At 43.9% G+C, this 26537-nt stretch overlaps 2 protein-coding genes and 2 pseudogenes across 2 annotated transcripts; 3 read left to right on the top strand and 1 right to left on the bottom strand.

Annotated features, from left to right (window-relative positions):
• The first annotated feature begins 47 nt into the window (after window positions 1-47).
• LOC146674111 (uncharacterized) lies at window positions 48-437 on the top strand. Its single transcript, XM_085401044.1, has one exon. It carries the CDS (start codon window positions 48-50, stop codon window positions 435-437), a length of 390 nt encoding a protein of 129 aa, XP_085257170.1.
• Window positions 438-13749: 13312 nt separating this feature from the next.
• LOC146674110 (protein DVR-1 pseudogene) lies at window positions 13750-15177 on the top strand (annotated as a pseudogene).
• A 182-nt stretch (window positions 15178-15359) lies between these two features.
• Window positions 15360-16893, top strand: LOC146674109 (acyltransferase PGAP2-like; annotated as a pseudogene).
• A 7660-nt stretch (window positions 16894-24553) lies between these two features.
• LOC146674108 (keratinocyte differentiation factor 1-like) lies at window positions 24554-26452 on the bottom strand. Its single transcript, XM_085393932.1, has one exon. The coding sequence runs from the start codon at window positions 26233-26235 to the stop codon at window positions 25108-25110; it is 1128 nt and encodes a 375-aa protein (XP_085250058.1). The 5' UTR covers window positions 26236-26452; the 3' UTR covers window positions 24554-25107.
• Window positions 26453-26537: the final 85 nt, after the last annotated feature.

The raw sequence follows: 26537 nt of genomic DNA, 5'->3' as shown, positions 1-26537 counted from the left end.
TGTTCGCTACATTTTATGCTCTTGTCACAGGGGGGAAGTGAGGAAGAATGGCACGAACCAAGCAGACTGCTCGCAAGTCTACTGGCGGTAAAGCCCCCAGGAAGCAGCTGGCTACCAAGGCCGTCCGTAAGAGCGCCCCGGCCACTGGAGGCGTCAAGAAGCCCCACCGTTATAGGCCTGGTACCGTGGCTCTGCGAGAGATCCGCCGTTACCAGAAATCCACCGAGCTGCTGATCCGCAAGCTGCCCTTCCAGCGCCTGGTGCGCGAGATCGCTCAGGACTTCAAGACCGACCTGCGCTTCCAGAGACATCCAGCTGGCTCGCTGCATCCGCGGAGAGAGAGCTTAAGCTGCACGCTCTCCTACCAACAACGGCTCTTTTCAGAGCCACCTCACTCACACCAAGAGCTCGCTCCTTTATTCTTATTCTTAGTATAGTTTTTAAAATTGAATCTTATGCTCACACTTCAATCTTCATGCTGTTTCTATTCCTGAAATTACAGTTGGCATCAACATGGAATTCACTGACTTCAGTTACGAAATTTATATTTAATAAAGTATTTTTCAAAGAAACCTGTTAGTCACTTAAACTCAAGTTCACTCATAAAATGTGTCCTTCATAATAACGTTACAGGCTATGCTAGGCTTTGGCCCACATCAGTCTGAAATTGTATGTAACCATAAATAACGTGTTTTGGAAACTAACTGCACAACAGGCAGCACTATTAGTTCTCTCAGTCTCCCACAGTAGCATTTCCAATTTTGATTGAAACTGTCAGAGAAAACGGCAGCCTCGAGCAGGCCAGGATATTGGTTTACAGAGGCTGTTAAAAGTATGTGTCTAACGTTAAAATGTTGGTGCCACAATAATTTCATCCTAATGGTACTGACATATTCATAGGGTTAATTTTTGAGACAAAATATCATGAGGTAGTCATGATTTTGCAAATATTCCACCTTGGAGTGCACTTTGCACAAATTGTTTTAATAATGGTGTAGTGGTGGAGTAATGGTGATACAAGAATCACAGGTGAAGTTGGATGATGACTTGGTGGTTCATGACTGTATTTGAAGCACATGTGTGACTGCATGTATGTGGAATGGCTCACTGTTATTCATCAGGTGACAGAGGCAGCTCTGCCATGTTGTAGCTCGGACAGAGGTGAAGAGGCGAGGTCACAGGTGACTGACTGATGATTTGGTGCTATAGATTAACTAGTATTTATTATCATGACAATTGTTAGGCTGCTGATGTAAATTGTTTCATTAGTGTATATTTGACAAAGAATCTGAATTGACATGTCTCACTTTTTATATGGCACGAATCCATGTGTTATTTTATCAGGTAGCAATATGTCCTAGTGCAGTCAGAGGGGAAGAGCCAGGGCTAAAGGTGAGGCACATCAAGCACACAATAATTTTAATCTGAGGATAAAACGCATGTACTGAGGCTGAAAGAAGCTTCAGTGCTCTCACAAGACTAAAAAGATGGCTAAGGTCAACAATGACTCAAATGAGATTAAACAATCCTGATGTATGCCATGTCCACCAGGAGAGACTGGACAGTATAGATGTAAAACAAATATGCCAGCAGTTTATCTCAGTTAACAAGAGGAGCAGGCGTGTGTTTGGCTCCTTCACATGCACATTGAGTTGTTGTGTGGGACACCAGTAGTCCATGTCTTTTGCTGTAACAGTAGTTCATGTTGAGAATAAAACATCCCAGCTCACTGATTTGATCGGGGCAATATTGTGCCTAAAATGTTGCATCGTTTTGCCGGTAATCGTAGCTAAGGGGTTTTATGGACAAAAACCACCAGGTTATTCAGTGTTCCCTTAGTGCTAATGTGTTAGAGATGTTGGTGCACTATAACTGAACTAATGTTGTTAAGTCCTTAAAGTCATATTCTTTTATTGTCATGACTGTATTTGAAGCTATTTTTATGTTTGTATGATACCTGATTGATATGGAATATGGCTGAAGTAAACTAAAGCCTAAAATACTTAGTCAGTCATTTGTTTAATAGTAATTTAACATATAATTCACATATAAAACTATGAACTGTAATTTTAAATGATTTAAAAGCATGAAGAATAGCATATGTAGGCAAGTATATTTCTCCTTTTTTTTTTTTCTCAAGAAGCGACAAAAAGGAAAAAAGGAACAGGGCAGGGTTCAGTGGTTGAATCATCCGTCCCCACCAATGCCAAAACCAAATCTACGCCCTTGCTATGTGTTGTAACCAATGACTATGATGTAACTGTACAAAGTGTGTCAGTCTCTTGTCAGCCCACTAGCCCAGACACCGACCAAACCCCTACCCCAGGTTTAGCTGGTTTCAGCTTCATGTTTGTTTTCTTTTTTGTCCCTGTCAAGTTTGTGCATCTTAGTCTCTGTCTCAGTGTTTGTTTCCTGTTTTATTTCTGTCTTATTTTGGCCCTTTGTGCATTTAAACCCTTAGTTGGGAATAAATGTGGACTTTCTGCTTCAGAAGATAAAGGTCAGTTTTGCGATTTATGAAGTTTGCCCTTTAATCTGGATTTTGGCTCAGCTTCCAGCTACACTGTGACATAACTATGGCAATGATGAGATACAGATCTCCAGTGAAGGTGTCACCATGATGAGCAAAGCAAGGCTTCATGAAAGATTTGAAGTGTTTGTGATTCAAAACAATCTGAAACCATCTCCACAGTGGCACCTGCTGGACAATTTGGCTATTGTCATCTCTTGATCATATTCTCTGAAATGGTGACACAGACAAGTTCTGCACAACTCCAAACAAAACCACTTATCATACCAGACCATCCATAACTCTGATCATCACATTTTGGAGAAATCCTCAAAGAAACAAGGCACCTTGCCTTTTATTGGATAGTAATAGTGAAAATGAAGAGTAAAGTGCAGAGGAAGAGGGAGACGGGGAAGACATGCAGCAAAGGGCCGCAGGTTGGACTCGAACTCAATTCGCTGTTTTCCACTGAGCTAAACTGGCCCCCGTGTTTGGTTGACTTTTAGGTTTTCTAGCACTTCTAGTTTTACTAAACTGAAAAGTAACTGAAAACGGCTAAATCACCAAAACACACACTTCACAGAGGAGGAGCAAGCAGCCACCAGACAAAGCTCACCAAGGTGGGAGAGTTGACAGGACACACCCACACAAGGTCATTAAAAATTCCCCTCTCGCCCCTGCGGGCGGTCTATCGTTTAAGGTCCTCTACCAGAGGCCTGGGAGCTTGAGGGTCCTGCGCAGTATCTTAGCTGTTCCTAGGGCTGTGCTCTTCTAGAAAGATCTCAGATGTTGATCCTGGGATCTGCTGGAGCCACTCGTCTAGCTTGGGAGTCACTGCACAAAGCACTCTGATTACCACTGGGACCACTGTTATTTTCACCCTCCACATCTTCTCTGAGCCCTTGGTATTTCTCCAGCTTTTCGTGTTCCTTCTTCCTGATGTTGCTGTCATTCAGAAGTCCCACAGGATCTTAGCTCGGTCATTCTCAACTACCTTCAACTCTCCCAGTTTGACTTCCAGGCCACACTCAGCACAGATGTTTCTGTATACTAAGCCGGCCACTTGGTTATGGCGTACCGTGTAGATGCCTGCTAGCACCTTGCACCCTGCTGTTATGTGCTGCATTTGTCATGAACAGGCTGTGTGCTGGCATTGGAGGACCCAAATGCAGACTTTGGCTACGTTCACACTGCAGGGGAAAGCGCATCAAATCCGACTTTTTTGACCCTATGCGACCCATATCGATCATGGTATGACAGTGTGAACAGCACAAATCCAATATTTTCAAATCCGACCCAGGTCACTTTCGTATGTGGTACTGAATTCGATACATATCTAATGTTTTAGAAAGCGACTGCTGTTTGAATGGCCATGTCACCTTAAATCCATCTTCTACTTCACTGACACAAGACAGACGCCAATTATCAGCGCCGGAGAAGAGCCCGAGAAGACATCGTGAACGCTTCCTGGCCATCCCGTGTAGATGTCAGTGAAACTGTTGGGAAGACAATGTTGGAGAAACATGAACATTTTATTTGTACTGTATAATCTGCAGATTCTGACAGAAATCTGCAACTATCCTTTGAAGCACTGCTCCTCTAAAACAGCAATAAGGATAATTATTAGGCCATATGTAAATAACAAAATAACTTTAAAACTTAAAGAAAAATTGGGAAACGTAAAGTCCGAAACAAGTCTTTATATTAAGAGCCATCATTCAAACAATACTGTTTGGTCTGAGTCTAAACAGAGCGCGTTGTTTTATTTGTAGTGTGAACAAGCAGACAAAGAAATCGGATTTGATCAAAAAATCAGAATTAAACATTAAGACCTGCAGTGTGAACGTAGCCTAACAGAGGCGAAGAGTAAACAAAAAAACCCCACAGCTTTATTTGCTGGATGGGAGCTACACTAGGAAATAATATAACCTAACACACAGCAAGGGAAACATGGGGCTTAAATATACTGAGGGATAATGAGGGAATGAGACACTGGAGGAGAGCACAGCTGGGAGAAATGAAACGTGACGGGACCAAGGGGAGGCAAAACTTGAAACACTGGCATGAGACAAGGGAACGTCAAAGTAAAACAGGAAGTATAACACAAAGATGTGGACTTGACATTGAACAAAGGGAACACGGAGCACAGAGACAGGAGTGAAAGAAGACATGACTGATTGGGGAACAAGATAATAAACATGAAGACTGAACTAAACCTACCTAACTGAGAACTGTTTCAGGCAAAACCCAGCAGACTACTGTGTTTATACCAAGGAGGCAGGACATGGCAAGGTGATCACCTGGGTGGATAATTGCAGCTGGCAATGAAAAGGAAATGAAGGATGTGAAAGAAATGCTTTCAGTCCGATTTAAAATGAAAGACTTGGGCAGACTTCAGCATTTTCTGGGTATTGATTTCACTCAGTCTGAGGGATGTATAACAATGTCACAAGAAACATATCGTTAGCTTGATAGCATAATTGCCTTAGTCATTTTTTTGTGTTTTCGGAAAACAAGAAAAAACTAATTTTCTAAATATCACATGCATATTTTTAATTGATATTTTCACAGAACATTTAAGTATATGTGAGGAAAAGTATGGAAAAAGAACAAAACCCAACATCATTTCTTTTGTCTAATAAAAGTGACTTAGGCAGATTATGCCTATGACTTAGGCAGTTTTTCTTCAAACTATAAAATGAACATGACATACTATAATGTAACCATAACACACTGTAACTTTTCAATTTTAATCACAAAATGGCAGCTAGAGTAAGGAGACTTACTCACTTCACCTCACCCACCCATTAATTTGCAGAGGAGGCCTGTAGGCTCATAAAAGAGGTGTGCGTGTGTCTATGTGTGTTTGTATCTGTCTGTGTGTGTTTGTCTCTCTCTTCTCTCTCTTTCTCTTCGTGTGCGGGTGTGTGTGTGTGCGTGTGTGTGTGTGTGTGTGTGTGTGTGTGTGTGTGTGCGCGTGCGTGTGTGTGTGTGTACTATTTGGTAGGCTATGTATACTACTGATGAGGAAGATCATCATAGTACTTGTGGGCCACTCTTGGTAGTACATTTTTCATTGACTGTAAGTCACTGTATTTCCTCAGGGTGATGGGCAACTGAGCAGGAAAGAGTGGGATCCACTTGAATGGCTTGTTGTCGGGTATGCTGATGCGCCGAGGCAGGTCTTCCCAGTCAGATTCAAAATCCAGCTTGTACCTGATCCGTCCATCAGTCAAGTACTGCAAAGCCCGTCTGCAGCCTTTTCAGCTTGAGCCTGACTCTTCAATCTCAAGTGTGTAGCAAGAGCATCCTCATCTGTATTTCCTACCTTGGCGCTTACACAGATGTCACATTGGTCTTTTTTTGGAATGAACACAGAGTAATCCTGCTCTCCAAAAACCTTCCGAAAGTATGTCTCACTCACAGCACGCTTTCCATTCTCATTGGCAGCATTCTGGTATTCCTTGTGAAGCTCTCTCAAAACTGTTCCTGGCTCCAGGAATTTCTTGTTCTGATAAGAGGGAACCTGGCGGCAGTAATGGGATGGGACTGTAGGTATTCCAGAGAGCCACTCTTTCAGGAAGGCCTGGTCTCCATCTGATATTGGCATATGAGGACCAGTCTTGTTGATCTTGGGGTTGGGCTGGGTATGAGTGTTGGGTTTCATGCCTGCAGTTAACCATGATCCAATGGTTCTCAGGGCAATACCAAGTGTGGAACAGAAAAGATTTTTGCACACAGGTATTTTGCATCTATCTGAGAGTTGCAGGTGGTATAGCAGAGATGTTGTTCTCCTTGAATCAACACCACCTTTCTTCTGTTTTATGGGCACATTTTCAACAACAGTCTGGATATACACCTTGCGTGTCTCCCAGGAAGGCATGGACCAGAAATTGTTGAAGATTCCTCTTCTCTCAACTTCAGTCAGTAGCTCACAACTTCTTTTCGTTGACTTGAAGCAGTGCTGTGATGTGCATGGTGGGCCCATGGCCTTTGGTGGTCTCTCCTGTCCCATTGTATTCTTGTAATTCTCTCCCTTCAGACGCTTTTCTTTGATGACATTTTTCTTCCACGTATGGGGCAGTGGACGCTTGTGACGAACAGCAGAAGTGCTGGGGGTTGGACTGGCTTCCTCTTCCTCTGCTTCCACCTCCCCTCCTTCCTCTTCCTCCCCTTCATCTTCGTCTCCTTCCCCTTTCTTTTCCTCTCCTTCATCTTCCTCTCCTTCTCCTTCCTTTTCCTCTCCTTCCCCTTCCTTTTCTTCTCCTTCATCTTCGTCTCCTTCCCCTTTCTTTTCCTCTCCTTCATCTTCCTCTCCTTCTCCTTCCTTTTCCTCTCCTTCCCCTTCCTTTTCTTCTCCTTCATCTTCCTCTCCTTCCCCTTTCTTTTCCTCTCCTTCATCTTCCTCTCCTTCCTCTGGCTGCTTATCAGTCTGTTGCCCCATATCAACATAATTTCCTCCTTCTCCCTCATCTATATCCACCAACTCCTCTAAGTTCACATCAACTTCCTTTCCTGATGATACAACAGAAAATAAAATGCTGTTGGAGTATCTTAAAATGGTAAATCAAGATGACATCTAAATCTACTTGTGTAGTCAAAATGTCTGCTATGTAAAAAAAAAAAAAAAAATCAATTTGTACTATTAATATCAAATCAAATCAATTTATTTTTGTATAGCCCAAAATCACAACAACAGTCGCCTCAAAGGGCTACATGAATATTACTGGCAATAGAGTTCAACCAGTATCAGTCATTTGAACACAGTCAATATAAAGTCCAATTTAACAATTAACAATGAACCCAGGGCGTCCCCCGTCCTTAGACTCTCCTCCTAATAAAAAGCAAATGTTTGAAACATAATATAATTTGCAAACTTGCTGAAAATGCTCAAATTGCCTTTGAAATTGCCAAAGATTTACTCTGGTAGCATGCTGCTGTTAGCTAGCTGCTAGCTTGTACTACATTACTATGCTAATGCTACACTACTAACGCTAATGTTAGCTAGCCATCATACTTTGTTTGCAACAAAAAAGTAATCTTTTAACATGGTCATAACCTCTTTGATTGAATGAAAATACATTTAGTGACCAAAAAACTAAAAAAATATGAACTTTTACCAGATGTAAATGAATCAAAAAGAAGAGCAAGGGCTTCACTTGCGGTCAACCTCTTCTTCTTATCAGCCATTTTGCATACATCAAAACTGCCTAAGTCAAATTGATTGTAGCAAAACTGCCTAAGTCCAATGGTAAAACTGCCTAAGTCAAATGAATGACTTAGGCAAGTATGTTTTTTGACTCTTATGAGTGTTGTGATTGGCCAATGACATAGGCAGACGGACAGGATGATGCAGCAGTGGTAGGGGAGTAAAGTTAGGCAAAAATCTCAATTTGACCAAAAAATGACTTAGGCACTTATGCTATGAAGCTAACGATATGTCAATAAGATACTGATGAGGTTTAACATGAAGAACTGTAAACCCAGAGTAACTCCCTGTGATCAAAGGTGAGAGATGTGAGGACGTATAGAGAGGCTGTAGGCAGTCTTATATACCTCACATCAGGTACCTGTCCCACCTGTCAGTATATTTGTATTTGTATCTATTATTGCTCTTAATTGGTTCTGTGAAGCACTTTGGCATACCTCTGGTTTTTAAATGTGCTATTTAAATAAAGTTTTATTGTATTGTGTTGTAGAGCACAAACTAAGTATTTAAATCAGAATAAAAACAAAATGCTGAAGTATCCATTTTTAAACTAATTTTAAAACCAGCATTTATTTATTTTTTCACATTTTTAAATGCCAACATCAAGTCATGTGACAAAATATTTCAAAATATATCTAAAAATTCACAATACATTTAAGCTTCATGTGTAACAATTAAAGCTCTCAAAGTGCGGCCCTGCAGGCTGATGGTGGCCCTCGACTGTAACCAGAGACATTTCATTGATCAACAGTTCAAGTTAAACTGTGACTCAGTGCAGAACAACATTTCTATTTAACCTCTTCCGTTGCAGCAGTCAGGGCAGTGTCGACCTTCCTCACAGTGTCAGAAAGCTGCTGTCAGCTCACACCTTACTGATGGCTGACTGCAAAACTACAAACCAAAGCGAAAATGAAAAATCAGCAACATAAACCAATATCATGTGAACACACACATTTAAAACACTAATAGTTACTGAGTTTTTGTGAGTTTTTTTCTTCCTGTGACGCTTTTAATCACATGCTGGCACCTTTAACAAAATCCTTTCTCAGCATAACCCATTTTTTAGTTCGTCTCACACAAAGAGAAATTTGTTTGACTCTTTCTGCTCTTTGGCCTGAACAGTTATTCTGACAAAGAGAAGCATCAGCGTTTGCAGTGGATTAGATGCAGTGAAATAAAAGGGTAAGTGTGCTGTCGCAAAAGGCAGGCTTCACAACACCCACTGCCAAATTCAAACATACAAAGGTCTCAAAGAGCATTAAATACTATCCCTAGCTTTCGTTTTTTAAATAATTTTGTGCTTCACGAACTTGGTGCAAAGCTGGATTATTCAAAATGAGGTGTCAGCCAGTACCTATGACAAGCTATGACACATTCTTTATTTATTTCTAACTACCGAGTTAGAATAAAGAACACAAACACAACAGCACTACATTATTGAGCTTCATACCCCTGAAAATTTTTACAATTTCATGCCCCAACTTGGATTAAAAACATGGTTTTGAACCACGATTATTCACACACGTGTCCCTGATGAATGACTGCTCAGATTTTTTCAACACTTTCAATGTGGGGTGCATGGGTACACATTTGGGGTGCTGTAAACTGCACACAGATGACACCAACACTTTGGCCTGTTATGAGCCCTTTAGTATTGCCACCATGTTCCCTCTAATTTTTCATGTGTCTGAGCGAACACACAAACTCCCTGAGCGGTCCCGTGGACCACTGTGAGCAACAGCAGACGTGTGACTGTGGTCACGCCAGCAGTGAATCCATCCAAGTTACATGGTTTATTAAAATAATCAAATTACAGCATTTACATTTATGTTAGACTACTTTTAATTAACTGCTTTAGCCCACTTACAATGAAAATTTGAAAAAAAAAAATTGTTCATGACCTGTGTAGTATGTTAACACTATTGGAAGTAAAAATAACTTGAACTCCAATTTTCAAAACACAACTTTCTTTTTTTTTCTTTTTTCTGTTTTTTTTTATAAAGCTCTGACTTGTATTATGAGTCTGTGGTGTGGTTGAGAGTCCTGTAACTCTCTGTCTGCAAATACAGTTTATAATGACCAATGTTGGGCAATTAATTACATAGTTACTTCTTCAAAAAAGTTATTGAGTTTTGCAAACAACAACGTTTTTTGCAGCTGTTTATCAAAAAATGCAGCCAAGGCATTTTTTAAATAAACATTTCAAACTATTTACAGAACAATCCGGTGTTCTGCATCAAATTTGATGCCACACAAATTATTTGTGCCACTCCAAAACAACACACTAACTTTAGACTCCAAACAAACGTCGCAAATCTCTCATATCTCAAAACACCGCTGTCACTTCTAAAACCTCCCCCCCCCCCCCCCCCTTCCTAAACAACTAAATGCCATGTTGCCATATCATTTTTTTGATTGGTCGACATAGTACATTTTTCCAACAATAAGAAAGGGTGGGGTTATTTTTGGTTTTGGTTTTGCAGGTGGAGAGAGAGCTTTCCTTATAAAACGCAGTTTTTACCGTTTCTTCCTGCAGTAAATATAAATACAATCAATGGCAGTATTCAGGAAAACAAAGAAACAAACATTGCATATATATATATTATAACTGCTCCTGAAGGTTTTTCATGTTCGAAGTAGAATAAAGGGCCATGCTCCAACTGATGTTCAGCCAGTATTTTAATCTTCTTTTCACCAGCAAACACCGTGAAAAACTATGGTGAAATGATCAATGAAAAACACGGATATTACATCAGCAGAACAAAAATTACAACTCAAATAAAACATACACACGAAGTAAATGCACCAACATACCGTGTGCGCCTTTCTACTGAACATTCATGAGCAATTGTAGTCCATATCTTCTATATTTCCACCCTTTACACAGGCCAGCATTTTCTTTCTGGCTCGAGCCTTCAGTCTCTGGTGACACGTGCGCTTAATTGAGCCTCACCCCAAAGCATGCGCACCACAAAGCGCCACACTCAGGCCCACCAGTAGGTGGCGACAACACAACATGAATCCAGATTAAATACCAAATTTTGAACATTGCAATCACATAATAATTACATTCCAATGCGACGGCTACATATATATATATATTTTATCATAACTCTGGTTTCACGTGCCTATCAACACAATTTAAAAACTGTTATAAAGTCCACACATCAAGTGTACTTGACTCTGCTGTATGCTGTGTAAATGTGACTTTTGAGCTGGGTGAAATCCGTGAAGCAGAAATAATATTTTATTTTAACATTGCATTGCTAATCATCGGTTGTGGCCAATCAAATTGTATGGTCCGACTATAAATAGTAGCTGCTATTTTGATTCATTTATTTATTTATTTATATTTATTTTTGGTTGATTAAGGCTGTTCGTACTACTGGTATGTTTGTGGAGTCGGATTAACCACAGAGGACGTATTTGATTTCCCGTTTCGCGTCTATTAATAAGTTGTGTTTTTACTCTGAAGGCCTAAAGTAGAGGTGACTGGGTGCCCTGGTGGTGGGATATTCCGTGGTTCGTGATTATTTATGCATTCGCCCACTGGTAATCCAGGCTCTGAATCAGTTAACAGTACACGTGCAAATACATGATTGCATCTTCTGATGTCTGTTTTAAATAGCTGTCAATAAATTCGTTATTTTACTCCCAATCACGGCTCTGGCTCAAGTGTTACAAACCTTAGAAACTATGTAAATGAACAGGAAGGCACTAACTATAGTTATATAGTTCATTTGCATAGTACATAGTATCTATAGATACTGTCTGTGTGAAACTCCCAGGTTGGCGTAGTCGGGTTTCCCCTGTGACTGTAAAGCTTTAAGCTTCCGATCGCCACAACACCATATTTGTGTTTGCAGAATCTGATGGATTCTGGTCAGCTGTACATAGATAATCCTGACAATATACAGTAAACCCGAGTCTTAAAAAAAACGGAATTAACTGAATTTGAATAAATAATAAACAAATTTATTCACCTGTGTTTGAGCCTCAGGCATGGCACCATGCCCCTCCCATGTTTTAAATGTACGTTAGAATAGCATGCATCGTCTTGATGCATTCTCAATCATCCAGGAAAGTAAATCTCCAAAAGTTGATTCTGTTCATCTGGACGTAGCGTTTTGTGGGAGAAACGTTTCGTCACTCATCCAAGTGACTTTATCAGTCTCAGCTAACTGCAGGTTTCCAATCTTATAAACAATACATTTGCATAATGACTGAAACCAGCCCACTGAAGGAACAATGGGCTGGAAGGTCAGTTCCTTAATCATAATTATGCAAATTCTCATGACCATTGATCAACACCACTGACCAAAACCCACTGATCAAAGACCACTGATCAGTGCATGGATCAACACAATAAGTGAGCGGGAGGAGTGAGGCGTGGGGTCTTCACACACCCCCGTTCTCTGTTCGCCATCTGGGGCAGGGGCTAGCCGTTTGGTCGGTGTCTGGGCTAGTGGGCTGACAAGACTGACACACTTTGTACAGTTACATCATAGTCACTGGTTACAACACATAGTGCCCCTCCCCTGCGACCCACGCACACACACACACACACAGCAGCAGTAACGAGGTAAAGTCCCTTCGCATGGTGGTAAAACAGGAAACGTAAAATACAGCTTTATCGGTTTGTTTGTTCTGTCTCCAAACAGAAACCGTGAAAATCAACAAAGCAGCATTATTAAACATGAAACCTATGACAGAAATATAGGCTACTCATGTGACTCCTCAAACAACTTACAGGTTTCTAAGACAAACCAAGATTATTATTATTAGTAGTAGTATTAGTATTATTGTGTTGTATATTATTTATTGCTAGTTTCGTTTCGTTTTTGTATGGTCTGGCATAAGCATTTCACTGCATGTCGCACTATGTATGATTGTCTATGTGACAAATACAAATTGAATAAAATTTTAACTTTTAGATTTGATCTAAAATGGACCAGGAGAACAAGTTGATTTGAATAATGTGTTCATTAGTTTGTTCTGTTGCGGTGCATCATAAAGGTGAGCTGTAAATGTAGCACATAAAACACTTTTCAAAAAATAAAGAATTATTTAAAATATTGTCAAACTCTGTTGCAGATTGTTCAGTTAATATATTTAAAACAGATGACGTTCATCACGCTGTACAGATCGTGTTTGATTGTGTGTGTTGAGCATTTTGCACACTTTTGTCACAAATATAAACATTTTTTAAGGAAACAACGACGAAAAGTTTTCATGAGACGGTTGCTTTACTTGCAAAAGATAACAGTGCATATTTGCATGTACACATATGGATGTCTTACAATTTTTCTACAATGTTTTCATCTTATCTATATTGTTTTTATTATATTATCCCTCTGTCCAGCACTTTGAACGACACTTGATGTCTTTTAACTGTGCTATAAAGATGACTTGACTTGACAATAGAGAAACGAGGAAGCGGTGTCCTTTGCGTCATTCTATTCTCATCCATAACCCGCGTATTGGGCCAAAGCCTAGCATAGCCTGTAACGTTATTATGAAGGACACATTTTATGAGTGAACTTGAGTTTAAGTGACTAACAGGTTTCTTTGAAAAATACTTTATTAAATATAAATTTCGTAACTGAAGTCCGTGAATTCCATGTTGATGCCAACTGTAATTTCAGGAATAGAAACAGCATGAAGATTGAAGTGTGAGCATAAGATTCAATTTTAAAGACACTACTAACAATAAGAATAAAGGAGCGAGCTCTTGGTGTGAGTGAGTGAGGTGGCTCTGAAAAGAGCCGTTGTTGGTAGGAGAGCGTGCAGCTTAAGCTCTCTCTCCACGGATGCGGCGAGCCAGCTGGATGTAGCGAACAGAGGAGACTCGCTGCTCTTAAAGTGTGTGACTGGCTGTGACGCGGTGCCGCTCCGTGATTGGTGACGGGCTCCATGTGGAGCATCGCCCCGCCTCGGTGTGTGCTGCTCATTGGAGAAAAGTGCATTGAATTTGCGCGCTGCCGCAAGCCTCTCTGCGATTGGTGCGTGACGAATCCGCCCGCGCTCTGCGGAAATATAAGCGAGGCTTTGAGCGGATCGGGCCACATTTTCTCTTACTCTCGATGCTACGAAGAAAAGAACCAAAATGAGTGGACGCGGCAAGACTCGGGACTCATCAACAGAAAGTCCGGGCATGACTCCTGTGTTGCTGCTGGCAGTGTGTTTTCTCGGTGCGTGTGCCCTTTCACCTGTGGAGGACACAAACAGGCAGGAGCAGCTCCTCCTCAGGTCCCTGGGGCTCTCCGAGAGGCCGAGGCCTGCAGGGAGCCTCCAGCCCCGGCGCCATGTCCCCTCCGCTCTCTGGAGGATGTTCCGGAGGGCCGAGAAGCTCCAGGCTCTGGAGAGCCAACCCTGCACGGTGTCAGAGTATGGAGTCCGCGGCAACATTGTCAGATACATCCAAGACCAAGGCAGGATGGTGTCTGGCTGGAGCAGCAGCTGTCGGGCTTGCCTGGAGAAGCATCTTTTCTTCAACATGTCCATCCTGCAGCCTGTGGAGATGCTATCTCTGGCTCAGCTGGAAATCAAGCTCCACTGGAAGCCCCTCAGTCCCGTGCAGCTGCTGCAAGGGTCCCAGGCCATTAGTGCCTCTCTTTATAAAGTGATCCGATCGACTTTGAAGGGAACTAATCCTAAGGCGAACCGCAGACTCCTGCTGTCCCAGTCGGTCCAGCTGCAGCCCGAGTCCACCTCCATCACCATGGATCTCACAGCGGTGGCAGAGAGCTGGTGCAAACCGGGGTCTAACTACGGCTTAATTTTAGAGTTGCTCTCTCTCGGACCACACCTGGAAGAGTTCTTTCTGTTTTACCCCGGTAATTCCCTCCCACTGGAACAAGACTTCACCTTCCCGTTGGTTCAGGCCTCACTAGTGGCTGTGTCCCTCAACCCAAATCGGTGTCGGTCCAGACAGAGGAGAAGCGCCATCCACATCCCCGTGACACCCAGCAATGTGTGTAAAGCTCGTCGCCTCTACATCAGTTTTAAAGATGTCGGCTGGCAGGACTGGGTAATCGCCCCGCAGGGCTTCATGGCCAACTACTGCCACGGGGAGTGTCCGTTCCCGCTCAGTGAGAGCCTGAACGGCACCAACCATGCCATCCTGCAGACCCTGGTGCATTCCTTGGATCCAGAGAACACGCCACAGCCCTGCTGCGTCCCCATCCGTCTCTCCTCGATCTCCATGCTCTACTATGACAACAATGACAATGTGGTGCTTCAGCATTACCAGGACATGGTGGTGGATGAATGCGGGTGTCGCTGAAGATGCTGGACGCTTCTGATTGGCCTCCGGTCACCAGATATTATCCTCTGATTCATTCAGCTGCTTTATCCAGTGATGCGAGTCTAGAATTGTTGTTACTACAATTTTTTTTTTTTTAAAGTGATTGTTTTTCAATATGTAATGGAATATGCTTGCAGACAGTAATTTTTAAAGAATTTAACCTATTTGCTCTTATTGAAAGCTTTTGTTTGTCTTTTGTTTGAAGTCTAATGAAATAAAATTAGGAATTTAGTGTTTTTCAGTTTTAACAATGGCTTAAGTGGTCTGTTACACATCACTTGCAATACTGGGCGGCATCGATCCAATAGCATTTTCTGAGTCCAAGACCTAAAAGTGAGTTAAGTTTTGTTAACAAAAAGCAGATTTTAAGAACTATTTTGCTTTTAATTAGGAAAAAAAAAAAAAAAGCAATACTCGGGGCTCGATGGCAGCGAGGAGGAGCGAGCCCGGGGAGCCGTGAAGGATGCTCCAGGGGCCGTACAGCAGCCTGGACCGGGACCGGCTCCTCATCCGGCTGCCGTTCAAAAGCTTCGCCGTGGGGACGGTTCTGCTGCCGGTGACTGGTTTCATCTTCATAGCCTGCATCTTCATCTCCCTCTGGTACCACTATGAGGACGCGACGTACACGCACTGTAAGGTGTCCAACTACCTCCCGTCCATCAGCGGTGTGCCGCAGCGCTACATCTGGCGCGGCTGCATCGAGCTCCACTCGGCGCGGCGGTACCTGGTGGCCTTTGCCTACTTCAGCTTCTACCGCAGCCGCTTCGCCAACAGGCTGCCGGAGCTGCTGCTGAGCGGGCTGGCGCTCCTCTGCAGCCTCGCCGAGAACACCGGCCTGGTGATGCTCACGTACGTGTCGTCCACGGAAACCTACAGTGTTCATAAGTACGGGTTCATCACGTTCATAGGGAGCTCGCTGGTGCACATGCTCATTACGTGCTGGCTGTGGTACGTCATCAAGAGACACTACGTGAGACCAGAGGAAGTGACATCATATCACTGGAAGCTGCGTCTCTTCCTGTTCAACATCAGCTGCTGTGTGATCGCCGCCTACTTCTTCAGACGCCACAACAAATACTGTGAAGCAGGAATCTACTCCCTGTTCGCCGCCTTCAAGTACCTGGTGGTCTTCTCCAACATGGCCTTCCACATGACGGCCTTCTGAGACTTCGGGAGCAAAGAGGTGACCGTGGCCACGCCGCCGGAGGACAAACGATACTGAGCAGGAGGGGGCGGGCAGATATAGATATAAGGATAATGAAAACTGCGACTTGCCACATTACTGTTTGCTAAGTACTACCCTAAATGAACATCTAATAATATACCTGTTAAAAAGGCCATATTTATACTCCAAGCTATAAAATGTGTGATTATACATTTTGTTTATTTGCTAAAGGAACTAAAATTTTTGTCATTATCAAAGGTAAAGAGACAAAAGTGCAACAAGTTAAAATTTCAGTCATGTATTCCCATCAGATTCATGAAAGCCGTTGTAATTTGGGGTTTTCTGTGGGTTTTAATTAGTTCTTTGAAGTGTCCTTTTTCCAGGATCGATTATTGAGCATAATCAATCATATCAGACATACAGGATGTGCCTTTAATGGCTTAAAAAAAACCCCACAAGAATTGGGTGTATGAGAATTTCTAACTCTGGTTGTTTTCCTTTTAAGCATAGTCCACACATTTTCATTAGGGTCGGGGAAGGTGATTCCTGAAGCTTGCCTTATCTATTCCAAAACCAGGTTTAGTTTTTGGATTGTTGTCCTGTCCAGCTCTTGATTTGAGAAAAAGTTGACGAATTTGGAGGTAGTCCTCCTCCTTTAATATTCTGCCAGTATTGCTGGAAGCAAAACAGCCCCAGAGCATGCTGCTACCACCACCATGCTTGACAATTGCTACAGTGTTTGTCCATTTGTCCAATATTCTGCCATCCATGGCAACAAACTGTTCCAACTTCTGCAATCTGGTAGAAGGTTCCGCATCTTCCGGGCAAGGACAGAGAGACTCAAGAGGAGCTTCTATCCCCAAGCCATCCGTGCCCTAAACACACACACCCGCCCTCTCACATCATCTATAATTGACTGAGTCAGGACTCTTCCAGACACTAAACCAAGGCACAATGTACATTTCAATTCCTTTAATTTTAAATATGTTTATATTGTCTATCCTGTAAAATAGTCAGATGTCTATTCATATTAATGTACAGAATTCACCTGCTTGCTGCTACTACTGCACATTCACCCAATGTATATACTACATATATATATATATATATATATATATATATATATATATATATATATATATATATATATATATATGTGTATATATATATATGTGTATATATATATATGTGTATATATATATGTGTATATATATATATATATATATATATATATATATATATATATATATATATATATATATATATATGTGTATATATATAATGTTTTTCCTCTACACCCCCCCCCCCCCCCCCCCCCCCAGTTTTTTTGCACATGTCGAGGAGTGTGTCAGGCTACATTTCACTGTGTGTTATACTTGTATAACTATGCATGTGACAAATAAAGAACCTTGACCTTGACCTTGACCATTTGAAAGCCACACCTGTGCTCCTCCAAACATACCTCTTTATTGTCTCAATCTTTGTCACATCTTTGACCATAAAACATTTTTCCAGAAGGCTTGTCCACATGTGGACAGCTGCAAATTTCAGTCGAGCTTAAAGGTGTTTCTACGCTCATGGAAACAGACAACACGTGGTACATGACACATGTGGCAAGATCACAAACCTTGTCAAACACAATAGGAAATCATAACAACGTGATGAGTAGGACAGGTGGACTTCTTTGGTGCTGCAGGAACTACCCAGGTACAGAGGGAGGAAAATGTGGAGCTGTTAGCAACATGTTCAGCACCACTGCTGCTAAATTTGGGACATTTTGCAAAGTCACTTACATCTACGCTTAGTCAACCCCTGTTTTAAGGACAGTAGTGGGTTTGAGCAGGATTTGAACCTGGGCCTCCTGGTCTCAATGCGGCTATTCATCCCATTGTGTTCTCAAAGCATTTCATGCGACCTTAAAGCTCTCAAGAATTCCATTAAGTTGCTGAACCCTGACCTCTTTTTTTTTTTTTTTTTTTTTGGCTTGTCCCGTTTGGCTCTTTTGCCATCAGAATTGTTGTCTAAAGGCAAAGAAAGATGCCCAACGGATTTACTTTACCAAACTGACCATCCCAGCCTTGCCGTAATGGTCCATTTGATTCACCTTTTATTGTTTATTTTATTTTCACTTACTGAATACGGGACAGACTTGACTGGGGGAAAGAAGGGGAGAAAGAAAGAGGGAAAGAGAAACAGCTGAGAAGAGGGACGGGGGAGAAGGGCAAAAGACAAAAACCAACAGAACGGGCAGAGAAAAAAAAATGCATATATCAATCACCTAGATCACCTGCTGAGAAAGAAAAAAGAGAACAAGCAGAAGAGAACAAGAGTAATAGAATAAACAACATCACAATGATATATGGGAATATGACAGTAAATACTAAATGTTAAACATTATTGTGCAGCACATAAGATCAACAGAACACAGTGTGCTTTGAGGTAGGAGCCAAAAAGGGTGTAGTTTGTGGGTGTGATCACCCGTGTGTACACCTGTGAGCATGGACGCGCTTGTTTTTTGTTTTTTTAAAAGGTTCCTTCATGTAATAATCTGCTAGAGGGTGTGGGGGGGCCACAGCCCCGTCCTCCAGGGCGTGAAGCAGGTGTGGAGGAGATCAAAACTCCAGACATCCAGAGGCCCCCAGAACACAAGAGACCAAGGAAGACCAACAGAGGGGCAGCTGCGCCACTGTCCCGGAAAGAGCTGAGGAGAGTCCCAGATGAGGGCTCACTCAGCAGCCGCGGAGCAGAAGCCAGGGGGAGTTGCAGTGACGTGCCCGTGAGCTCCGCCGGCAGCCAGCTGCGCCTGAGTGACCGAGCCCCAGGCCGAGAGGCCGGGGGCACCCCACCTCCGAAGTGGCCCGAGCGAGCCCCAGGCTCCAGGCTCCGATAAGCGGCCGCCAAGGAGTGAGCCGGTGTGTACCTGGACGCCCATCCCCGGACACAAAGAACCACCAACGCACCGATGTCTGAGGGGGTCCGCCACTGGCAGGGGAAGTGGTGGTAGGGGGAGATAGGCCTCCAAACCTTGGAGGGCCTGAGATGTCCCCAGAGAGGTGGCGCCTGACACCCAACCTGACATATAGACACAGACATACAGGCACACACAGATACAGAACCCTGACCTCTGACGTGGCAAATTAGTTGGTTTAGCTATAAACTTTGGTCTGTAACTCTGTATGGAGGGAAGAATGTATTGACAGTGGGGATTGACAGCCCGGATCTCAGTCAGCTGAGATCCGGGCTGCACGCCGCAGTGTCCTGGAGGTGTACAGGTCCTGCAGAGATGGGAGTCTGCAGCCAATCACCTTCTCAGCAGAGCGCACAACACGCTGCAGTCTCTGTTTGTCCCTGATAGTGGCTCCAGCGTGCCACACGGTGATGGAGGAGGTGAGGATGGACTCGATGATTGCAGTGTAGAATTGCATCATCGTCCGTGTTGGCAGGTTGAATTTCTTCAGCTGCCTCAGGAAGTACATCCTCTGCTGGGCTTTCTTAATGACGGAGGTGATGGTGGGCTCCCACTTCAGGTCCTGGGTGATGGTGGTACCCAGGAAGCGGAATGAGTCCACAGAGGTGATGGGGGTGTCAGTCAGGATGATGGTGGGGAGTGGAGCTGTGTGCTTCCTGAAGTCCACAATAATCTCCACTGTCTTCTGGGCATTCAGCACCAGGTTGTTGTGGCTGCACCAGGACACCAGACGTTCAACCTCCCTCCTGTAGGCAGACTCGTCCCCGTCCGAGATGAGCCCAATGACGGTGGTGTCATCTGCGAACTTGATTAGCTTGACAGACTGGTGGGTGGAGGTGCAGCAGTTGGTGTACAGGGAGAAGAGCAGAGGAGAAAGAACACAGCCCTGAGGGGAGCCGGTGCTGATGGTCCGGGAGTCCGAGACATTCTTTCCCAGCCTCACGTGCTGCTTCCTGTCCGTCAGGAAGTCAGTGATCCACCGGCAGATGGGATCAGGCACATTCATCTGGGAAAGCTTGCCTCGGAGATGGTCTGGAAGGATGGTGTTGAAGGCAGAGCTGAAGTCCACAAACAGGATCCTGGCATAGGTTCCTGGGGAGTCCAGATGCTGCAGGATGAAGTGTAGGGCCATGTTGATGGCGTCATCTACAGACCTGTTGGCTCTGTATGCAAACTACAGGGGGTCCAGGAGGGGGGCCGTGAGGGTCTTGAGATAGAAGAGAACCAGGCGCTCAAAAGACTTCATGACCACAGATGTCAGAGCCACGGGTCTGTAGTCATTTAGTCCAGTGATCCTAGGTTTCTTGGGGACAGGGATTATGGTAGAGGACTTGAAGCAGGCAGGCACATGACATGCCTGCAGTGAGGAGTTGAAAATGCCAGAAAACAGTGGGGCCAGCTCGTTTGCACAGTGTCTGAGGGTGGCAGGAGACACACCGTCTGGGCCGGGAGCTTTTCGAGCATTCAGACTCTTAAACTGCTTCCTCACATCTGCTTCATGAATATGAAGAGTTGTGGTGGGAGGAGGTGGTGTGAAATCCTCTTTTGTGTGGGGTGAGGAGGGGGGGTGTTGTAGGTGAAGTGTTTGAAGGTGGTGATGGCTCTATGGAGGGGGGAGAGGTGGGGGAATGAGTGTCCAAAGTGTCTCTATTGTTGGGGCCGTTGGAGGTGTGAAGACTTCCTGATGGCTCGTCAAAACGGCAGTAAAAGTCGTTGAGGGTGTTGGCCAAGAGCAAGTCATCAGTGGAGTGGGAGATTTTAGGCTTGTAGTTGGTGATATTCCTAAAACCTTTCCACACAGAGGCCGAGTCATTCTCTGAGATCTGCTGCTGCATCTTCTCAGAGTGCTGGTGTTTAGCAATGTCCACTTCTTTAGTGAACCTGTACTTGGCCTCTCTGTAGCAATCCCTGTCTCCGCTTCTGAACGCCTTTCTCTTTTCCAGCCACAGCTTTTTGAGTTTAGGAGTAAACCAGGGTTTGTCATTGTTATAACTCACCCTGGTGCGTGATGGCACAATGCTGTCCTCACAGAAGTGGATATAGGAGGTGACAGTGTCCGTAAACTCGTCCAAGCTGTTAGAAGCAGCCTTCATTGTGTCCCAGTCTGTAGACTCCAAACACGTGCGAAGCTCCTCCACAGCCTCGTTGCTCCACAGTTTTTTGGTCCTCACGACAGGTTTGGAGAGCTTCAGCCTCTGTCTGTACGCGGGGATTAGAAGGATCATGACATGGTCAGAAAGTCCGAGTGAAGCGCGGGGCACCGCACGATAGGCCCCACTGATCGTGCTGTAACAGTGGTCTAATGTCCTCTCCTCTCTGGTCGGGCATTTAATATACTGCTTGTATTTGGGAAGCTCATGGCTCAGATTGGCTTTGTTAAAGTCCCCAAGAGCAATGATGAGAGAGTCCGGAAATGTCCGCTTCATGTGCAGTATCTGCTCCGTGAGTGCGCACTGAGCTGCCTGCACATCCGCATCTGGCGGGATGTAAACAGCGGCCAGGATGAATGAAGCAAACTCCCGCGGAGAATAAAACGGTTTGCAGTGAATAAAAAGGTATTCCAGTGAGGAAGAGCAGTGCTGAGCAATCACTGTCACATCTGTGCACCAGCCACACAGTTTTAGCGAACTATAGACCTACTTCCAAGCTCCCTTTACTTTCCAAGGTTTTAGAGAAAATTGTTTTTAGTCAACTGAAAGATTTTCTAGATGATAATGGCATCCAAATTTATTTGCCCCTGAAGCAGAAGGGTGGCATCTCCATAAAACCTCTCACAACATGCCTAGATGACATTAAAGCTTGGTTGGCTCTAAACTTTTTAAATTTTAATGAAAAGAAAACAGAGTGGTTGGTGTTTGGACCCAGTGGTCCCTGCGAGTCCTCCTCTGTAGATACGTGGGGGTCAGTCAGTCATTGCTCTCAAGTCTGCAGCTGGTTCAAAACGCTGCTTCATGACTCCTAACAGGAACTTTTAAAATAGAGCATATAACCCCTGTTCCAGCCTCACTGCACTGGCTGCCTGTGTCTTTTAGAGTTAATTTTAAAATTCTTATGTTCACAGTCTTGCCCCGCCTTACCTCTCTGAGCTTCTTCATCTCCACACACCCTGTCGGTCTCCCAGGTCAGCTGACCAGCTGCCCCTGGAGGTACTGAGATCCAGGAGGAAGCTCAGAGGGGAGCGGGCCTTCTTTATCGTGGCTCCAAAATTATGGAATAATTTGCCCTTGCACGTTAGAGAGGCCCCTTCACTGTCCAATTTTAAATTGCGTCTTAAAACCCACTTTTATTCTTTGGCCTTTAACCTCAGTGAGACTTAATTTTCCCTTGAAATTAAATTGCCGTACTTTCCGGACTACAAAGCGCACCTGAATATTAGCCGCACAAGCTAAAATCAGGGGAAAATCCTGTTTTGTACCTACATCAGCCGCACCTGACTAAAAGCCGCAGGTGCTTTAATGTTTGCTTCCCATATGTAAGAGAATATGCACAAAGGGGATTGTCAGGAAAGAGATGGCTGTTTGGGAACACATCCCTTATATTAATATTTTGAAAAACAAGTTACCGGTACATATTTGCATAACTTTTTATGTACAAGTACCGGTAATTACAAGAACGAAACATGTACTGTGCTTTATAAACGAGTAACAAATGTAGTAGTACATAACAATAACCTACAGCACACCAGAAAAAACGATTCGGCCTACCTTTTAGGCTCAGGTGCAGTAACATGGCTTTAACAAGAAGAAAAGTCAGTCATTCACCACCATCTTTCTCTTCTTCCTGCGCACTAAAACCACCAAAGTCCTCTTCTCCAGTGTCGGCTTTCAAAACCAAAAAAATTCTCGTTGTCAGTGTTGGAGTCGAACACCCTCTGAAGGGCCGTGGCGGTGTCCTCATCTCCATCAAGCAGCAGTCCAGCCGGTTGAAATCTGTTGGTGATCGTGGATGTTTTCACACTTCTCCACTCTGTCAGATGTACAGTCCTTTTCGTTTCATAAATTTGTGACACCAGAATGGCCCACCTCTGAAATTTTTTATCTTCATTTCGTTGGCTTGTAGTCGGATCTGCACACCTGAAACACCTCACCCGTTTGCTCTTTACAATCATACCTTCATAGTACAAGACATCACAACACTTCTTGTTTTACTATGAAACACTATCAGAAAAGAAATAAACCTTTAAAAGTTATCACCCACATTTAAAAACATTCTATTAAAAAAACAACAAACATGACTGAAAGTATTACATTTATAGTTGCAAGGTATTATCTCTGTATGAAATATTGAGTTCTATTTTTACTTTTTGAAAGCCTACACTGGCTGTTTTAGTGGAAGTACACGTATAGGTTAATGATACCTAGCCAATATAATCCACTCAAAATGCTCTACAACCTAACCTGACTAAATCTAGGCCAAGTGAGCTGATATTAGGTGATTTCAAAGACACATTTTACTCCAAGCTGAACCCATACAGCTATTATTTTAGCATGTATTGATTTCATTACTGATTTCATAACCAATTTGATTTGTGTACATTTGAACTAATGGAGCTCTGTAGAGTTAAGGATGCTGGGAATTCCTTTTTGTTTTTTTCAAAATATAGCCTTGAGGTTTACTTCTTGACCTCACCGATTCTTTGGATATCCCAACTGGAGGAGAGGCCGGGGCTGCCCTGTATCCCCCTCCTCAGTAGTTTTCCTCTAATTCTATTGTTTATCTGGCTGAGGCAGCTTTTACTCATTTTACGACAGGCAAACCCCCACTGTCAATACATTCTTCGATCCATACAGAGTTACACACCAAAGTTTATAGCTAAGCCAACTAATCTGCCACGTCAGAGGTCAGGGTTCAGCAACTTAATGTAATTCTTGAGAGCTTTAAGGTCGCATGAAATGCTCTGAGAACACAATGGGGTGAATAGCCGCATTGAGACCAGGAGGCCCAGGTTCGAATCCTGCTCAAACCCACTACTGTCCTTAAAACAGGGGTTAACTAAGCGTAGATGTAAGTGACTTTGCAAAATGTCCCAAATTTAGCAGCAGTGGTGCTGAACATGTTGCTAACAGCTCCACATTTTCCTCCCTCTGTACCTGGGTAGTTCCTGCAGCACCAAAGAAGTCCACCTGTCCCTTTCCTCACGTTGTTATGATTTCCTATTGTGTTTGACAAGGTTTGTGATCTTGCCACATGTGTCATGTACCACGTGTTGTCTGTTTCCATGAGTGTAGAAACTGCTTTAATTATCAAGCGAGTGAACCATGATGAGTGTCTACAGTTGTAGTTATGAAGCTAATAATTGGTGACATCCTATTTATTCTAAATTAGTAAGATGAGCAATGAGGTTGAACAAGGCACAAGCCTTAACCACTCAGGAGAGACAGAGCTTTTTGCTTTAGTTTTATTTTGACTTTATATTAAGACCGTCTATTCTTGTCTTGTGAATAAAACAAACACACTGCTTAAGCACTCATGATAGTATATTTTGAAGGTGGATTTCAGTCCCTGACTATGTAAGACGACATGAATGAACGTACATTTCAAAATAAATCACAATGCATAAGCTACATTTCACAGTACACAAAATGTTACAGACACAGTAACAGCAAGAAGAATCTTTGCTTAGAGGGAAGTGTTTGGCTCTTAAAAGAGCCTTTGTTTTTGGTGAAGCAGAGCGCTTTGCGTTTACTTGGCCTTCGCTGGCTTCTCGGTCTTCTTGGGCAGCAGCACAGCCTGGATGTTGGGCAGCACACCACCCTGAGCGATGGTGACTCCCCCCAATAGGGGGGGAGAGTCTCCTCAGTGGGCCTTTTGCTTGAAAACAGCAGGTAGTAGCTGGACCACTTAAAGGCAGAAGTACAACCACTCGGGGTAAAAGGTGCTCAACTTGGTAACAGCGGGAGGATGAAATAGCCCATGTAACTGGCTACATCTCATTGTTTTTGTTTGACTTTTAGAGAATCAGAGGAGCGCCTGAGGAGTAGGTTTCAGTGTCGTGGTGGTACGCTGAGTAGGCCGTAGTAGTGCTGGAGGAATATGTTCGCCCGCTGTAATTTCTCATCTTTCTCGCCAGCTCGTCTAATGGCGTCTGCTCCGACACTTTCACCTCTGGAAAATCACTGCTCATGAAGGTCCCATCCCTCCTGCTGTTATGATGCTGCCCGGTCGACAGGTAGCCCTTGTTCCTTTTGCCCTTCCGCGTGCTGATGCGGATGACCCCGTGCACCAGCTTGCACTCGGCCTCTTGCTCCTCCAGGTTGTAGTCCTGAGCGATGCTGTAGATGAGCTCGCTGATCTCGTTGGTCTTGCGGGAGAAGGAGGAATCAGAGGTGCACTTGGCCAGCTGGTCAATCTGATGCAGGGCGTAAAGCTCCAGCAGCTTCTTGGTGATCAGAGAGTCAATGTCTTTGTTGCTCTGCTCATCCAAGTCGTAGTCTTCGTAGGATATAAGGCTGGTGCTGCTGACCGGCCGCTGGTTATCCCCTTTACCTGATGCGCGACCCCGTTTGGGGTCAGCAACTGGGTACTTTACCTTCTGACCTGCTATGTGCACATCTGGGTAACGGAAACTGTCATTCAGGGGCAACCTGGGGGTCTTGGGCTGCTTATTATTGGGCTCCAAAGACATGCCAGGGGTTTTCACAGCTATGCCGTTAGGAGGTCGAGGGTCACCGACCGTTTTGGGGGTATGGTCTGTGGAGCTCTCGTTAACGGGGAGGCAGGGCTCCCGGGTGCCATAAAATCCACAGGTGAGAACAGAACAGATAAGAGCCTTACAGCTACTCCAGCCCATGGAGGCACAGGACTGCCTGCTGCTCGGCACGCTGTCTGCCGACCCCGGAATAAATCCTATTGTCTCTGAACCCCTTCTTGTGCCGTTTCGAGGGTGGCTTCTTCCTCGACCATACCTGCCCTCTGAATAGCGGGAGTGGTCACGTATTTGCTCCCCATGAGGATCCTTGTAGGAGTCTTGGCTGGTTGTGCTGTCCCTGGATATAGTCCGGTTGGGTCGATGGTTGTCTGCCCTAGAGCAAGAGTTAGGGTACTTGTGGCATGGTGCCCCTGTGCTGTGGCCAGGCATGGCTCAAAAAGCTCCAAACGGAGAAAACAAAACCACCTACAGATTTTTAGGTTTGTGTACTTCAGCAAAGTTTGCAAACCCAAAACAGAGTCCGGCAGTCCAAGGGGAAAAACACAGCTCAGCTCATCGGCGTCGTTTGTCTTTCAGTGAAAAGACGTTTACAGTCTTGCGTTGCTGAAAGTCTCCCAATGTTTGGCTAGGTTCTTTTCTTCGTAGTATCGAGGCTAAGAGAAAATGTGGCCCGATCAGCTCAAAGCCTCGCTTATATTTCCGCAGAGCGCGGGCGGATTAGTCACGCACCA

This window comes from Rhamphochromis longiceps, linkage group LG3, assembly GCF_057381845.1.
Source record: "Rhamphochromis longiceps isolate RC_006_pf linkage group LG3, R_longiceps_female_GT1.1, whole genome shotgun sequence".
Classification (NCBI taxonomy): Eukaryota; Metazoa; Chordata; class Actinopteri; order Cichliformes; family Cichlidae; genus Rhamphochromis; species Rhamphochromis longiceps.
Note: the sequence above shows the minus strand (reverse complement) of the source record. Positions and strands in the feature narration are given on the sequence as shown.

Excerpts from the sequence above, each read along its gene's own strand:
- LOC146674111 (XM_085401044.1), top strand. The coding sequence starts at position 48 with ATGGCACGAACCAAGCAGACTGCTCGCAAGTCTACTGGCGGTAAAGCC.
- LOC146674108 (XM_085393932.1), bottom strand. The coding sequence starts at position 26,235 with ATGCCTGGCCACAGCACAGGGGCACCATGCCACAAGTACCCTAACTCT.